A 15,434-nucleotide genomic window follows, 5' to 3' on the forward strand; every position below is an offset into this window, starting at 1 on the left:
ATGAAATCACATCTACTGCCAACTCTTAAGGGCTGTTTACTCCAAAACTGACCCTGCTAGTCTGTTTTGCACAATTACAAAAGCAGCAAGAGCACCAAACATTATTAGAGCCCTCTCCCAGGAGGCTGAGGGCAGGTAGCTCACATCCTCAAAAAGAACTGTACAGCACCAGGAATTGTTGTGAGGAGCAAGGAAGAGAAAACTGTAAGACGTGCGAGGTCTAGCTGTGGAGAACTACATGTCATACGAATAGAAACACATTTTCTGAGCACAGGAAGCCAGACATTGCTTCTACTTCTATTTTCTGCACACATGAATGTCAAGAAAATTCAAACTCTTCCTGTCTCAGAAGAGAGTGCAGTCGAGCCCCTGAACCAACATGCTCACCCTACGGACTAGCATTAATTGCTACCTCAGCTGCCCTTCTTCCAGTACAGAGCATGAAGAATCACAATGTAAACCAACCCCACTTATATGCCAAAATATGCACGTTTCTCCGTCCCTAGACAAAGCTGAGGCCTTGCCATACTCTTTCCCCTATCCCTTTTGTCCCCAGGAGCAGCCACCTACTTTGTTTTTCTCAGCAGACATTAGTTAAGATCTGGATTGTAATGTTAGGGGCTTTCCTAGAGAAATAAGTCTGACTTATTACAGTACCAATAAGAAATACTGGCCTCTACCTAAACTTTAAAGACAACTCAGAACTGAAAGCAAAGCTTGGCTCATCCGGCCCCAGCCAGAGCAGACTTTCCAAGGGCTCTATTTAAGGTCTCCTCACTATTAGCCTGGTGGCATGCCTGCCTGCTGAATTCATCACAGTTTCCTGCTCAATGGATTCTGCAGGGACCAAGAACCAGCTCTTTGACACACAATGTTCGCTGAAGGACAATCATTTCGGTATCTTTTCTCAGAACGTGACTGTGCAACATTTACAGGCACCTCACCGCCCTTGGTGTCCACCCCTGTCGTTCCCCTAAAGCACCTGGCTGGTTGCTGCTCCACCAGCACACAGCAGTACTTCTCACCACAGAAGAAGCAAGCAGCAACAGAAAAGGAAGCTAGTGCCTCAAAAAGGACATCCACAAATCGCTCAGAAGACCCACCACCTCTTCAGAATCATTTCACGCACACACATTTTTCAAATATGCAAAACCCGTAGTTGGATTTATAAACCCCAAGTGTAAGACCGCTAGGTTCTCTGACAGCTTATCACCACGACACAATCAAAATGACCTTTTAGTTTCACTTAGAAGTGATGGGAACACTTGGATGAATGAGTTATATTAGCTCTTTACAGAGCTAAAGAATACCACATCTCCATGTAGAAAACGTGGCACAAGTGGTATTGGCAGCAGGACTGCGAACACCTCTTAGGGATACTTCTCAGCAAGTGGTCTGTAACACTACAGACTACAGTCTGAAATCTTTTGTTACTACATTTGCTCTTTCCCATCTCACCATTTGAAAAACTGCATCCAAGTAATTATTTCCTGCGATGACACATTTTTGAGAAATGCTTAGCAGGTGTTAAGACTGGAGAAAGACACAAGGAAGTCTTTGGCGAAGAGATCAGCAGAATGAAACTGGAGAACTACTGGTCTAATGCATTCGTTAAGCTTCGGTGCAATTTGCAGTGCATTTGACACAGTTTTAAGGGTCTGAAGCGGAATGGAGTCAACCGAGACATCCCACAGAGGCTCTATCACAATCCCCAGCCAACGTCTCCCACTATCTGATGTAATCCCTTTCGTGCAGCTCCACTGGAAGCAGGAGCTCCTCAGCTGGTTAAGTGAGCCCTGGCACTTAGCTGCTAGCTCAGGGGTGCCACAGGGAATGGCAGAGGGTCAAAACCAGTCAGAAAACGCACCCATACGGTAGTGAGCAAGCTCCAAAGAATTTTAACATTTCAGTCTGATTTAAAACAAATGTATAAGCAAGAAAGTCTGATTTCTGAAGAGCGGGTAATAGCTCTTGGCTATTTAGCAGACATCAAAGCGATGGCTGTTGGCCGCGTGACAAAATTCCCTCGGTAACACAGTCACAAAACACCACGTCTATAATATTTCTTTGTAATGTCTTTTATTAAGCATCCTTCTCAATATAAAACTTTAAGCAAAAATAGTTTGAAAACTCTGTTTTAAGTAATTCTCACAGGACTATTTTGTACAGTCACTGTCACAGCTGCTCACGCTGCCATTTAAGGATTAAAACCTTCACAAATGTCCCGTTTCTCGCTGTGCCAGGATCTGTTCCGCACAAAGAAGCTGCAAGGGCAGACATTGGAAGATGCGTGGAGAACCCAGGAAAGTTCTCAATTCGTGTCTTTGGCTAATAAAGAAATCTACTGTATCACAACCACGTGGCAACTGGCACCACTCACCCAGATGGAATTCTGCCCCACAGAATTCAGACGGCATAAACAGATTCTACTTTGATTTCTGCCTGCCAAGGCTGCTGCGTAGCCTGTCTGAAACCCAGCCAGTCTGTTTCATCTTATTCTTTTCCATGTAAGCCGATAATCTCATTTTTTTACGTTAACGAACAGTAAATAAATGTTTCTTTGGGCCAAAGGACAGCTCCTATAGGTGCAAACATTTTCATTAAATAGATTAAGTCCATCAGGTACCCAGATTAACACATCTGTTGGCACAGGGAAGACACCTGGAAACACAGTGTGTGCACTTGTTACAGATACTGTAGGCACATACATACATATGCACCTTACAGTGAATACTTTAAACAGAATCCGTAAGTTATAGACAAAACGCTATGTAAGCGGTTGCTTGAGGTCAAACAAACCAGTCCCTCCTTTAACAACTTTTCCAAGCACCAGGCACGCAGAAGGGGATCTCAGTTCGTCATAAGCACCTACAACAGAATTCAGACAAAGTCGAATTAGATGTTTCCAAAGGTTTCTCAAAGGTCAGTGCTGAAACGAAAGCAGTTTATTTTACATGCTCATCTGGTTCAGATGATTTTACATACTCATCTGGTTCAGCCTCCCTAGCTTCAGAAAGGCATTGCCACCTACTGTTCAGATTGAATTTATATTTCTGAGAGCAGAGCTCCAAAACTCTTCCTGCCTCTCCCCTACAACAGCACTTTTCTCTTCCCAGTCTTCGTGTATAAGCAGAGAATTAGGCTACACATTTCTAAATTCTTCCTATTCAGCAGGAAAAGATAATACATTCCCAATTCCAAGAGAACACAGATTTGACCTTCCAGTGAACACATTTTGCTGATTAAATAAACTGCTTAAAAAAAAAATACGTCAGTGAAGCAAAACCAAAAAGAAACCCTTTTCATTTGCTGCCTTTCTCCCATGGAGCCTTTTTTCTTTGTTAGAGTGAATCCTTTTGATATGGATTTTAAATCCTTCTGACAAGATACGAAGAGAACTTTTCACTGGAGAGACATTCCCTGAATTCCTTTGATTTTGTGGTTACTCATTGTAGCGAAATATTGTCACAGAAATTTGGAAGCTCTCCAGATGACATGGCTGGTCAACGCTTGCTGCATTTTGCTTTCACTGTTTTTTTTTTTTGTTGTTTTTTTTTTTTGTTTTTTTTTTTTGTTTTTAAATAAGCAACCAGGCTGGTTTTCATTCATCCTAAATATCAGCAAGCTGCAATTTTTTTTTAGTAAAGTATGTTGGAAAATTGGTAAAAAAAGAAAAAAACAAACAAAAAACTGTTAAACTCTTGGTAAGTTTGGGTCATCTTTATTCTACTATGAACTAACTTTTTATTATACAGAGGATGCAGGGGAAGGTGCTGGGCCACAGCAGCGTATGGTGTGTGTTTGCTGCTTGGATCTCAGCTACAGCTGTACAAGTAAACCGCTGCTCCTAAATGTGTGTCAACTGAGAAAAGGGAAAAAAAAAAAAAAGGTTCTTTGTTAGGTCAAAGGCGTAACTGTCCTGTTCGCTCACGTGACGTTCACAAAGAGTTATTCTCTGAGCAAACAGCCAGAAGGATCTCGCTTCCGATGCAAATGTGCTCTTGCACCAAATCCTGATCAGCAATCTGCTGGGTCACACCTGCGCTCTCACGGCACTTCCTGCTCTGTTAGCAGTGCCCTGTGGTCGCAGCCCTTCCTATTTCTGTCTTATTGATTCAGGCCGTAAGTGGGCACAGTATCTATTTAAATGTACACTCGAGATATCAGCTGCATTAAAGCAAATTAGATCCAGACTGCTGTAATCCACATTATGACTTGGTTTCCATCTTGGGGAAATCAATAAATCCCTGCACTTGCAACCAGTGCGGCTTTCCTGCAAATTCGCCATGCCCTTCTGTTAGCATGCACTTCGTGTCTTTATTTGTAATATTATCTGTAAATGTAATCACGTTTCACCTGACAAAAACTTCATCTTATTTCTAAGTCAACATGTGCTATGATGTATATCCTGAGAAAGCGACTGTGCAAGAATCTTCCTCTTCTGCTCCATTTCTCTCCAAATTTACACCTTTCCTTTCTGATTTTCGAATGATTTCTAAGTCACTTGTAACCAATACTATTCAGTAAAACCCAAGTTACCTTCCCAGACAAGGTGCAAAACAGCATTAAGAGAAAGGAATTAAGTGACAAAGTTTCCCTCCCTGACATCTGTGCCAGGCAGCTTAAGACACTAGCTGAAGAGACCGTGTTGACAGCTTTTCCCATTTGTATTAGGTAACAAAATGGTGGCACAGGAGCATCCAAGAAGGAGCATCCAACAGGCAAGTGACAAAAAACAAGAGCAAAAAGGATGTGTAATTAGTATCCAAAAAATGAGATCAAACTGTTCAGTGACACTGAAAACATAACTTCTTTGGATGGGACCCCGAAATATAGACGGCTAGTGCCATTTAAATGCCCTAAAGGATCCATGCAGATATGTGGTCTGTTGGACGAGGCAGAGAACCCAAGAGATTTGCACAACTTCCAAAATAGCAAATAGGGGCCAGAAAAGGCTACCGTACTCTTGGTTATCCAAAACGGCACCGGAATCCTACCATTAGCCAAATGAATGTGACCCTTTGTGGTTGGGGTGAGACCCCAAAGACAGTAAAGTTCTACAAAGCAGAAGAAATCCAGAATCAAATTAAGAACCAGGAAGACTGTTCTCACAATAAAACGGCAATTTTAAAGCAGAAGAGATGAAAACGTGGGAGTTATAACAGAGACAGGAAAACCAAGCAGAGACGACAACTTTAATGGTCTAAGCAGAGACAGAAAAAGGCAGATTTAATAGTCTGTTATAAGGCTTTGCTATAACAAACCGTAACAGTTTTAAGGTTTGTTATAAAAAAGCCTAATTCTTAAAGACAGGAATCACAGACCCCACAAATTACATGTGGGAGCTGACTTCATTTAAGCTGACAGAATTTTATTAAAAATGTCTGGAACATTTTCCTAGGCAAGGACTTAATTAAAATGTTAGCCTCTGGCCTTTTTTCTAACACAATTATGCAGTACTCGAAATAGTGGAAATTTATGATGAAAACAAAGCATATGTGAAATTCTGCAGCGATATAGTTCAAACTAAACCACTTACCCATCATGGTTGCTTCCTTCAAGAATTTGTAACTGGTTTCAAACGTCATCTGTTGCAGAGGGGAGGAGCTGGACTGGATTCCAAAGCGATTCAGCGGTTTATAAACTCCTTCAAAACACATGTAATCTGCCACAAGTGAAAGGTGCCGAGGGTCTACCACAATGCCTAAGAACACAGGAAAGAGCAATCATCAGAGCACTCAAGTGCTAAGGTATTTTTGTCTAAAAAAGAAATCTGATCTAAATTAATCCCCTGGATCTAATCAACATGGAGAACATCTCTTTTAACATCCTTATGGCGACTGCAAATCTTTGTATGTAGCTGGTGTAGCTGCTCCCCTCAAATATCCAAGCTGGGCACTCCTCATTTTAATATAAAACAGGACTTCTGCAAGGAAACCAAGATGTCAAGAACGCTGCAACAAGGCAGCGTTTCACTCTACATAAAATCAGTAAGATCTGTGTCATTTTTGTTTACACGCATCCAGCCAGCTGTGACAGGACAGAGCTTTATCTTCTCACTTGGTGGCCCGTATTAGCTAGGCACTGGAGGCAGCAAGGTTCTGGTATTTTCTGTTTAAGACGTCAGGCATCCACAAAAAAACGGACAAACAAAAACATTCAGTCTAAAAAGAAACAGTACTTATTTTTAAGTAACACTGCGGTGGCAAGTGCGATGGGAGATCATTAACAGTTCTGTCAACATTTACCTACCAGTTCTTGAACAACTTGAAGGTTGGACCATTCTGGGCTGCCAGCCGAAAAATTTGTTGGATGAGACTGGTTGCTAAAACTCCCACTGCATTAATCTTCCCTCTTTTAAAGAATTTAATTCATAGCGTGACTTAGCTCACTTAAGGCAAATGCAACATGCCAAGCTTTATCAGCCTAACAAGTCAGGCATCCTCCCTGAACTGGGACTCTCGGTAATGCAGAGGGACAAACCTTCAGACAACGCAGTATCAATGCAGCTTCTATCATTTTAGGAATTACATACATTTAACTATAAAAGGAGCCTAGACTCTTATTGTTAAAAAAGCTAGAATGAGGCAAGATTAATCCTATTCTCAGGGCCACTATGCAGGTCTAACATAGTTAAGGTTCCTCAGATGTTAATAATTAATTCCTCTGGACTTTCCAGCTTGCACATTAATGGAATAGAAAAAAAAATCTGTGATGCATGGAAAAAAAACCTTGTCTAGTGAATTTTCTACAGATTAAACAGAACTTGAATAATGAATTCTTCACAGAAGGCACTATAATCATCAGAATGATGAAAAAATGAAGAGAGATAACTGTGAGCAATGTGGCGATTATAATAAAGACCATCTTCAAAGATACAAACAAACCCTACCATATACAGCAAACACATCTTTTATTTCCTTTATAAGGACCCTCAGGGCAGACTCAATACCGTAATGCTTAGCCATGGCATGAATATCATTGGAATAAAGCCTGTTCAGGTCCAAAATCTGAAAGACAAAAAAACAAAACACAGATATAAATTAGCACAGTAACTACTCTATTTTTTCCAAACAGCTTAAGCTAAGCTAAGCAAGCTAACATAGTTTTTTTCCCTCCACCTTTCATTAGTTTAAACACCACCAAAAGTTGCACAAAAACAAGACAGTAGCTCAGAGCCAAATACAGACAAAAACGACACTGGAGATTTATGTTTAGGCAAGTGATCATTGTGGTTTATACACAGGTCGGAATCAAAATTCAGCACAGAAATAACTGACCTGAGTTTAGAAAACAAGCAAACCAACTAACCATTCCTAGCAGCAGAAGGACATGTTAAAGTCTTCCAAGAAATGTAATGCCCAGTCTGTCTCAACCAACCAGAACTCTTAACAAAAGCAGTAGAAAATATGTAGCATAAAACAATCCTCTATTTGTAGAGTTATGGGCTAGATGGCATAACAGAACTATTCATCTCCAAGTACTGCAATTCATTTAGATGGAAGAATTCCCTCAAGTAACATTTATAGAGACAGTTACAAGCATAGTGTGGAATTATCTGTCATTAGATACTGGGCTGCTGCACAAAAAAACAATTTGCAATTTACCCTTGAGAAAAGGCTTCACTGAACTCTGAACGCAGCTGGGGGAAAAAAGGAGAAGGAAGGAAGCCTAAGAGCTGAAAAGGCTACACGTCAACCCTGCTAACACCTATCATCCACCCCCTCTCCGTAGAGCACAGAAGATCACTCCAGTTCAGCATTATAAATAGACTACGTACATCAGAGTATCTGAACAGCTCTGCAAGATTTATCCCTTCAGTATGCAGAATGAGTTCTTTCTCTCCTTGCTTATTGGTACTTTCATTCAACAAGCACCGGGTGATCCCCTTCACTTCATGGATGACCGTGTTTCGTGTCAGAGAGAGAAGCAAAGAGGAGAGATCGAAGTATGCCTTCATCAATGGAAGTGTCAAGGAAACCTAAAAAGAGAAAAAAACAAAAGTAGTGTGTTTCTGTAAAAACGCTTGAGCATTAGGCTCAACAACCTACTTCTTTTTAGGCAAAAAGCAGACAAATAGGATTATTCTAATTGTGTGTTTTAGGAACATAAATGTCTGACTAGAATTATAGTCATAAATATATTTATTTATAAACAAACATGTCAATTGTCTTTTAAAAAAGTTTTATTGGGGTTTTGAAAGTCAGCTGTAAATAATTGCATCAAGAAGAACATTTGTGCTGAGGCACGCACTTCCACTCCTCTGTACTAATAGGGGACTGCTGATGAGACAAAACAGCAGCACTCCACTGGAGAGAGCCCTGTTACAAGAGCTACATGCAACTGTTGTGCAACCACACATAGCTGCTTCCAGGCACCACCATCTTACCTCACACCAAAGTTCATTTTCAGTGTCAAATGTGTAATCCTGAATTGATGGGTGACTGTTCAGAACAGCATTTATTCGCATCTCCACTGACTTGAGTAATAGATTTCTCTCTTTTTTAGTCTGAGACATAAAGGAAAGATGTTGAGGATCATCACGATCTGCTCCATTCTGATCTCCTTCATCAGCACCTTCAGCCCTCTCTTCTTTTTCTGATTCAGCCTCTTCATCTTCTGGATTCTCAGCAACATTTTCTTCCGCATTCTCTTCCTCACTCTCATAATCAACCTAAAAGAAACAATGATGTAATTACGTAGGCCAGAGCACATGCAGAAACAAACACACTATGAAGCAGTTTTATTCATGAATATTCTTGACAGATGAGTTGCAAGTACCTTGCCTATGACACAATGAAAATGTAATCCTGTTACAAAGAGAATACAGCAGGATTCGGTTCAGTCTCTATTTCTCTTGCTGTTATTTCTCAACGCAATCATGGATGCTATAGCTTATTGCCACCGTGGCGGAATTATTATTATTATTTATTTTCTTAAGCCCCAAAAGGCTCTTCCCGTAATCTTGCTCTGATGATTAGAGTCCCTCAGGATTTTACTCTTGCTGAAACTGCAGCTGACCATCCTTTGTACAATAATTACGAAGTAGTAAGCGTGGAATGAACACTCACAGCCAGAATATTTATAACAACTACATTGTAGTTTTAAACACAACTAATGACGTGAAAATAGCAAGACATAAGGTTAAGTTGAACTACAGCACAGACAACCTGATTGCCAGACGCATCTATCCAATAGCTGAAGAAGGGGGCTTTGAATAAAATCTGAAAGATCTCTTCCATCTCTAACTTGCACAGTTCTGTACTACTCTTAGAAGAGTAATTAGTTAAATAAGAGTTCTTAAAGAACTACAGTGACCAGGCCCAACCATAATAAGCACATCGCCAGAAGTCTCAGCCCACGTTTCCTGCTATAGATTTCTCCCCCCATCCAAATTAAAACTGATCAGCACAAACCAATGACCTCCCTAAGCCTTTTACTTTATTATTATTGGCTTTCTTGCTGGCGTTTAGCTTCTATAGACATTATCCTTCTCAAACTCAGACCAAAACAGTAGAAACAGAATTCAAGTGCAGTACTGAGCACCTATGAAATCATTACCTCTTCTTCCTGGTTCTTCCTCCGTTTTGCTTCTGTAGCATCACCATCCCCTTCATCAGCTTCTGCATCAACAATCTTCTCTTCCTCTTCGGGAGCTTCCTGACTATTTTGTGCCTAGAAATCCATAACAGATGAGACAATCAGGCTGACTCTGCTGTAAAGCATGAACTGTATCCAAAGGCTTTAGGCAAACATTTGTAATGTAAAAATCCCCTGTCCATCTTTATGGCAGACATCCCCTGTTCTACCTTTAAGAACAAACTAATTTCTAAAATAACACTACTGTAAAAAACAAACAAACAAACAAAAAACCTCATATTAGTGATAGCTGTCACGTTAAACCAGAATTTCTACAAAATATATAAGCTATTGCTCTGCTTATATGACAGTCCATATTGGAAAAAGGGTGGCAGAAAGAACATGCAAAAGCTTTTCAACGAATAAAGAATCTTCCCCCAAAGGTTTTGACAAGCAGTGCTGTGAAAGGATCTTGTTCTGATGGCAGAGAGTGCTAAGTTTTTATCTCAGTGCAACTAAAACAAGTATCATCACATGCTGAGAATGTGTAAGTAAATTAGGATTATATGAAACGACTATTTCCTTGTTAATTTGATAAGGATACAAAGAGAATTTATACATAAAGAAACTGATTAAGAAGTAATCTAGTATTCACACAATAAGTATTCACATCAAAACAAGCGATGTTTTCCTAAATTCCAGTTCTCAAAAATGGGTTAGGAAAGGGAGGCACATTTCAGGTAACGTTTTTCTGTACCTTGTCTCCATCGCCATCTAAATCCTTCCGAGTTGCTTTCCGTGTACTGACTTCAGTAAAAGATGCCATCTTCGCATTCTTCCGTTTAATTGTTTCCAGGACAATTTTAAAGAATCTGAAAGAAGCAGCAACCCAAGAGGTCCAAGTTCAGCAATACTGCAGTCAATTTTGAACTATCATAAAAAGAATGTATTTTAAGAAGCCGGTCAACTCATGAGATAACATATTCCTTGGTGGATACAAAAATGTTTCTAGGGTAAGGCAATTGGTTTTTCTTCTTGTCCCTTTCCCATTTCCTTGGGAATAAAAGTTTGGCATCACCTCTCTTACAGATGTAAGTGATGCATCCAAAGGTTATAAGCTCATCTAGACATAAAATCAGCACATCATATTGACCTTCAGAAGAGATAGCTTACTTTTGGACATTTAAAATTATTTTTTTAAACCAACAAGCACATCCAAAATTGTTATATAAAGTAACTCAGCTTGAATGAAGAACAAATCAGTGAAGTGTTTTTTTTTTTTTACTTTCTTCTTTAAAAACAAACAAAAACCCCAAAAGTTTTATTTATTCTCTATGAGAGCAAGGGATACTTAAAGCATTCAAACATTTTTGCTGCTAATAAACACGTAAGCATCCAAAGATGAGGAATGCAACAGTGCTTATACAGGCTCTTCTCTTGAGTATATCAGAGACACAAGAAAGATCTGCCTCAACAGAATTCTGCACTGTAGCCAAGCCACAGATATACAATCTTACCCAAGACAAAAATCCACCGTGTAGATGCTTCTGCAATCATGTCTTCAGGACACTGCTGCTCTGAGAGCCGTAACAGCAATAATAAACAACAAATAATGACCCCTAGAGCCCACAGAAGTGCAAAAGAAAAACAAACATGAGAGCAGCTGAAAGCAAACTAACCTTGTTTCCATAAAGTGCAAGATGTCCCTGGGCTTCACACATTTCTCCTCCCGGTAATACTCATGGGGCAAGAAATAGAACTTGATTTTGTAGAGGCGATGCCTGTCCTGCTTGCTCTTCACTCGCAGGCATTCCTCTAACTCAATTTTCTGCAAAACCTACAGAAGCAACAAGTAGGAATATAACTCCTGTGGTGAAGGCACTTTATTTACTTCCTGCAACTCCAGTGCCTTTCATGAGACCAGAATTATGCAAGACTAACTGGAAAACTTTTCTGAGGGCTTTGTGGCAGCTCCTGGGGAAGATGACTACCTTACTGCAATCTTTCTGGCTTAAGCTGCTCCCAACAACTAATTTAGACAATGCTGGGAGAACAGGCTCACCTCCTGTCCCACTTCTGTACAAGAGGCCACACTTCTTAAGGGGCCAACAGCTTCGTTTTATTGCAGCATGTTACTTGCTCATCAAACATGACAGTATTTCAAGTGAAGCTGACTTAATTCTATCCTTGCTGCTTCCTAACTTGAAATAAGACAGAAGAGGACAGGGCACGCAGGCATGAGTCCAAGGAAAAGCCAAACAAGGCTATAGCAGTAAATACAAATCCTCCCCTGCATTATACTATTGCTATGCCAAAGCTATTACACTTGCTTTACACTCTATAGTTTGCATCCTGTGATGATGCTCTACAGATTAAATTGATCTTACGTCTCATATGGCCACGGTAACTCCGGCTCCTTTCAACATATCATATGTTCAGTAGGCAAGAGGTGAGAAGGACCCACCTTACCTTGCACCCACAGGTGAGCCTGCAAAAATGGAAACTGCTGCAAAGCCAGACAAACCCATAAGCTCAAAGCAGAAATTGTGTTTTGCAGACTCTCTAAGGATACACTGGTGGCTCACCTCAGCTAAGCTCACTCTTGTGAGCTGTTTCTTAAGCTGCTTCACCTTCTTGTGAGCTTTCTTGGTATTAAGCACAGGAACGCTCATTGTTGGTGTTTTAATATTTGCACTGGCTACCATCAGTATTTCCCGCAACCTTTAAATAAAGAATGATCCTTCAAATGAAGCAATAAAAGCACTCTGCAATCAAATAAACATCTACTTCATTTAATAAGACAGCATGCAGCAGCATGCTTATTAAATAAACCAGCATGCAGCAACTGCCAGCCCCACCAAAACCATACATATTAGGAGTTGTGGCTACCATTGCACCGATCCTTTCTACTTCCCTGGTTCCTCACCAGGCACAGCTTTACTGACTCCATTAGATTATTGCTCCAATTACGGGAAAAAAAAACAGAGATGGTAATAAGTTGTTCCCAGAACAGAAGAACTAATGAAGGCTGTTTCCTACAGATGCATAATGTATGCTCCTCATGCCTTCTCCCTCTCCCCTGCTGCACTAAAGTGACACAGTCGTCTGCCACCTCATCCCTCACACCCATTTACAAGGCCATGGTCAGCACCCACGCTATTCAGAGCAAGTTGGTGACTGGCTGGTAAACGTGTGCGCGCTTGCAAAGTGCCTGTCAGTGCACGGAAGAGCCACGAGAAACCTTGCTGCTATAAAACAGGTCTCCTTCTGTCAAGGTGATGATAATCCTGCAAGACTTTGTAGTCATTTGCACTGAAATTTTTCATGTGAAAACCGAACAGGCTTACAAGATACTAGGGGGAAGAAAAGGTGAGCAGAGAGCAAACCCACAAAGCATGGCTTCTTTAGGCTTTTACTGTGCCGAATAAAAAACAGAAACAAAGGAAGTCATTTGTTATACACCCAGTAAGAGATCTCCATAGATCTTTTGTGTCTGGAAAGTGAGCCAAAACACCCATAAAATTGTACGACATGAAGATATTTCTGAACAGGTACAATTTGCAGTTAAACTAAAGGATCATTTGCTCTCAAGATCACACACAGCTGCTAGTACGGTAAAAAATTATTTAAGTGCCAAAAATGGCAAAGGACCCATTGAGAACACAGGTTTCTCACCTTGGAATACCCAAAGTCACATTCATTTCACCTCTGCCAGCAAAATGGAAGGTGTTCAGAGTCATCTGTGTGGAAGGTTCCCCAATACTCTGAGCTGCAAGAAGACCCACAGCTTCTCCTGGGTCACAAAGAGATCGTTGCCACTTTAAATACAACAAATCCTTTAATCTGAAAGGCATTAAATAAGCAGATGTTTAGCTCAACATAAAAAACTCAGTGCAGACTGAAACATTCCCAGTTCAGTGAAGTTACCTCTTTCAGCCAATTTCTATTGGTAGGCTACGGATAAATACACTTCAGGAACTGTAAAACTGTATTTGATCCTAATTTGATCTGACAAGCACAGCTCATTAACACAGAACTGTAAGCTTAGGACAAACTGTCTTCTACTGCTAATTCCCACATTGTCAAAAGAGAATTATTTACACTCATTTCCTCATCTCAACTGTCTTGCTGACTCCAAGATGTGGCAAGAGCATATTTTTATTTTTAACCGTTGCATATGGGAACGCCCCTGTGCTGCTTTTATTCTACAGTTTTTGCCAAAGTTCTTACCAGCATGGAAAACTCAGGTTTGGAACAAACAGACAACCTGAGCCTCTCCTCTAGGCACTAGGCACACTTTGCTTTCAGGAATCATTCTGAAACCCTCAACTTTGCTTCACAAAGGTCACAACAAAAAACATGATTTGAGAAAGACTTTTCATCTTTATGAGCAAACTCAGTCCAAAAATACTTTTTTTGGGGCTCAGCACAGAAAAGTAAGCATAGAGAAGTTACTACCTATCAGAAGGAAGTGCTGGTTGCATGGAACTTCCTCTGTTCTCACATTCCCATTTCTTGATATAATCTTTGACTCCACTTTCGAATGTTTCTGAAACAGATGCAAAATGTGTATCTGGACGCCAAACTGCAAGACTTGGGTCAGGACACTTATTTGTCTTCTTTTGATATTTTCTTCGCTTCTTCTCATCTAGTTCATACCACATCTTCAATAACTGGAAATAAGAGAGAATTTTTAAGCCGGCTGGTTCAGCCACAATAAGACCAAAGCAAAATATCACCACTTCCACCAGCAATCTAGCAATAGAGAAGGAGGAAAAGATTACCTGCAATACACTTAAGGGTGTATGGAACACACAGTAGGGAACAACTCAGCTACAAATACAGCATTCTGCATTTTTTGGTACTTACAATTTTAACCCCACATGTCTTCAAGATTCTCTATACACTTGAAATCGAATATCTACCCATAGTAACTACTTCAGAAACCAGTGAAATACAACTAAGAATGCTTTTAACTTGGAAGTGAAACCCCTTGACTCACTTTAATCTTTACTTCTAGCTGCCTAGCACCTCACCTGTCCAAAGCTAGCATGACAGAAGAGCTTTTCTTGTTTTCAGTTGTCTACACTCAACCTCAGGAGTCCAGAAGAAACCTTAAACACAGCTTGCATCTTATACATGCTCATCTTTCTTTTTTCTATTCTTCAGTTGGCTAGTCTTTCAGGTAACACTTCATATGTTGCATTTAATAGAGGAAAAAGTTAACGCTGACTTCAAAAAGAAAAAATACAGAAAATGAGCTTTCACAAGCTTTGCTGCTAATGAAGGAGAAGCTGCCTTGTGACACGGTAATCCGTCCACTGAGCTTTATAATATACTGAGACAGAGGTAAATATATATCCTTTCCTACTTAGTGCTGAAAGTAAAAAGCAAACAAATGAATCCCCATGCCAAATTGTTCTGGGTGGTATCAGATGCACCAATAGCAACATAAATTCAGCATAGCTGAGTAAATATACCAGTGACAAGGCCTAACATTTGCAGACACTTAAGTATATCTCAACACCTTCAGTTTGGAGTTTCATGCAAACTGTCCACATCACAACAGGGCAAATTCATTGTGAAAGCAAGGCTGTGAAGCAGCGCCCGTTTGCATTTTGTGGCCATATATTCATTCTTTGATAGAAGCCATATATATTAGTGCCCTGGTGTACAAGAATACATAAGCTTACTTTTTGAAACAGCAGGGCTGGCTCAAGAGATCTACTCTGTGTAAAACACGCAAAAATACCCCTATGGGCTGTTTTCTAAAACCAGTTTTACCTCAATTTTGGCCTCTGTCCTAGCTCTATGGCCCACAGACTTTAAGCAGTAACAAATGAATCTCAGTTTCA

The 15,434-nt window shown here is 40.3% G+C and overlaps 1 protein-coding gene across 1 annotated transcript in view; it reads right to left on the reverse strand.

The window, feature by feature from the left end:
• Positions 1–2,057: 2,057 nt before the first annotated feature.
• The window catches only part of POLR1A (RNA polymerase I subunit A), a 33,715-nt gene continuing 20,338 nt past the window's right edge, over positions 2,058–15,434 (reverse strand). The window contains exons 24-34 of the mRNA XM_035547316.2: positions 14,038–14,252; positions 13,255–13,422; positions 12,165–12,300; positions 11,259–11,416; positions 10,337–10,451; positions 9,562–9,675; positions 8,390–8,674; positions 7,781–7,981; positions 6,893–7,010; positions 5,540–5,704; positions 2,058–2,868 (exon numbers count right to left, since the gene is read on the reverse strand). Of these exons, the coding sequence (XP_035403209.1) occupies positions 2,768–2,868; positions 5,540–5,704; positions 6,893–7,010; positions 7,781–7,981; positions 8,390–8,674; positions 9,562–9,675; positions 10,337–10,451; positions 11,259–11,416; positions 12,165–12,300; positions 13,255–13,422; positions 14,038–14,252 (1,776 nt within the window). The 3' untranslated portion in view covers positions 2,058–2,767. The remainder of the gene's footprint in view (positions 2,869–5,539; positions 5,705–6,892; positions 7,011–7,780; positions 7,982–8,389; positions 8,675–9,561; positions 9,676–10,336; positions 10,452–11,258; positions 11,417–12,164; positions 12,301–13,254; positions 13,423–14,037; positions 14,253–15,434) is intronic.

The sequence above is a fragment of the Cygnus atratus genome, chromosome 4 (genome assembly GCF_013377495.2).
Source record: "Cygnus atratus isolate AKBS03 ecotype Queensland, Australia chromosome 4, CAtr_DNAZoo_HiC_assembly, whole genome shotgun sequence".
Classification (NCBI taxonomy): Eukaryota; Metazoa; Chordata; class Aves; order Anseriformes; family Anatidae; genus Cygnus; species Cygnus atratus.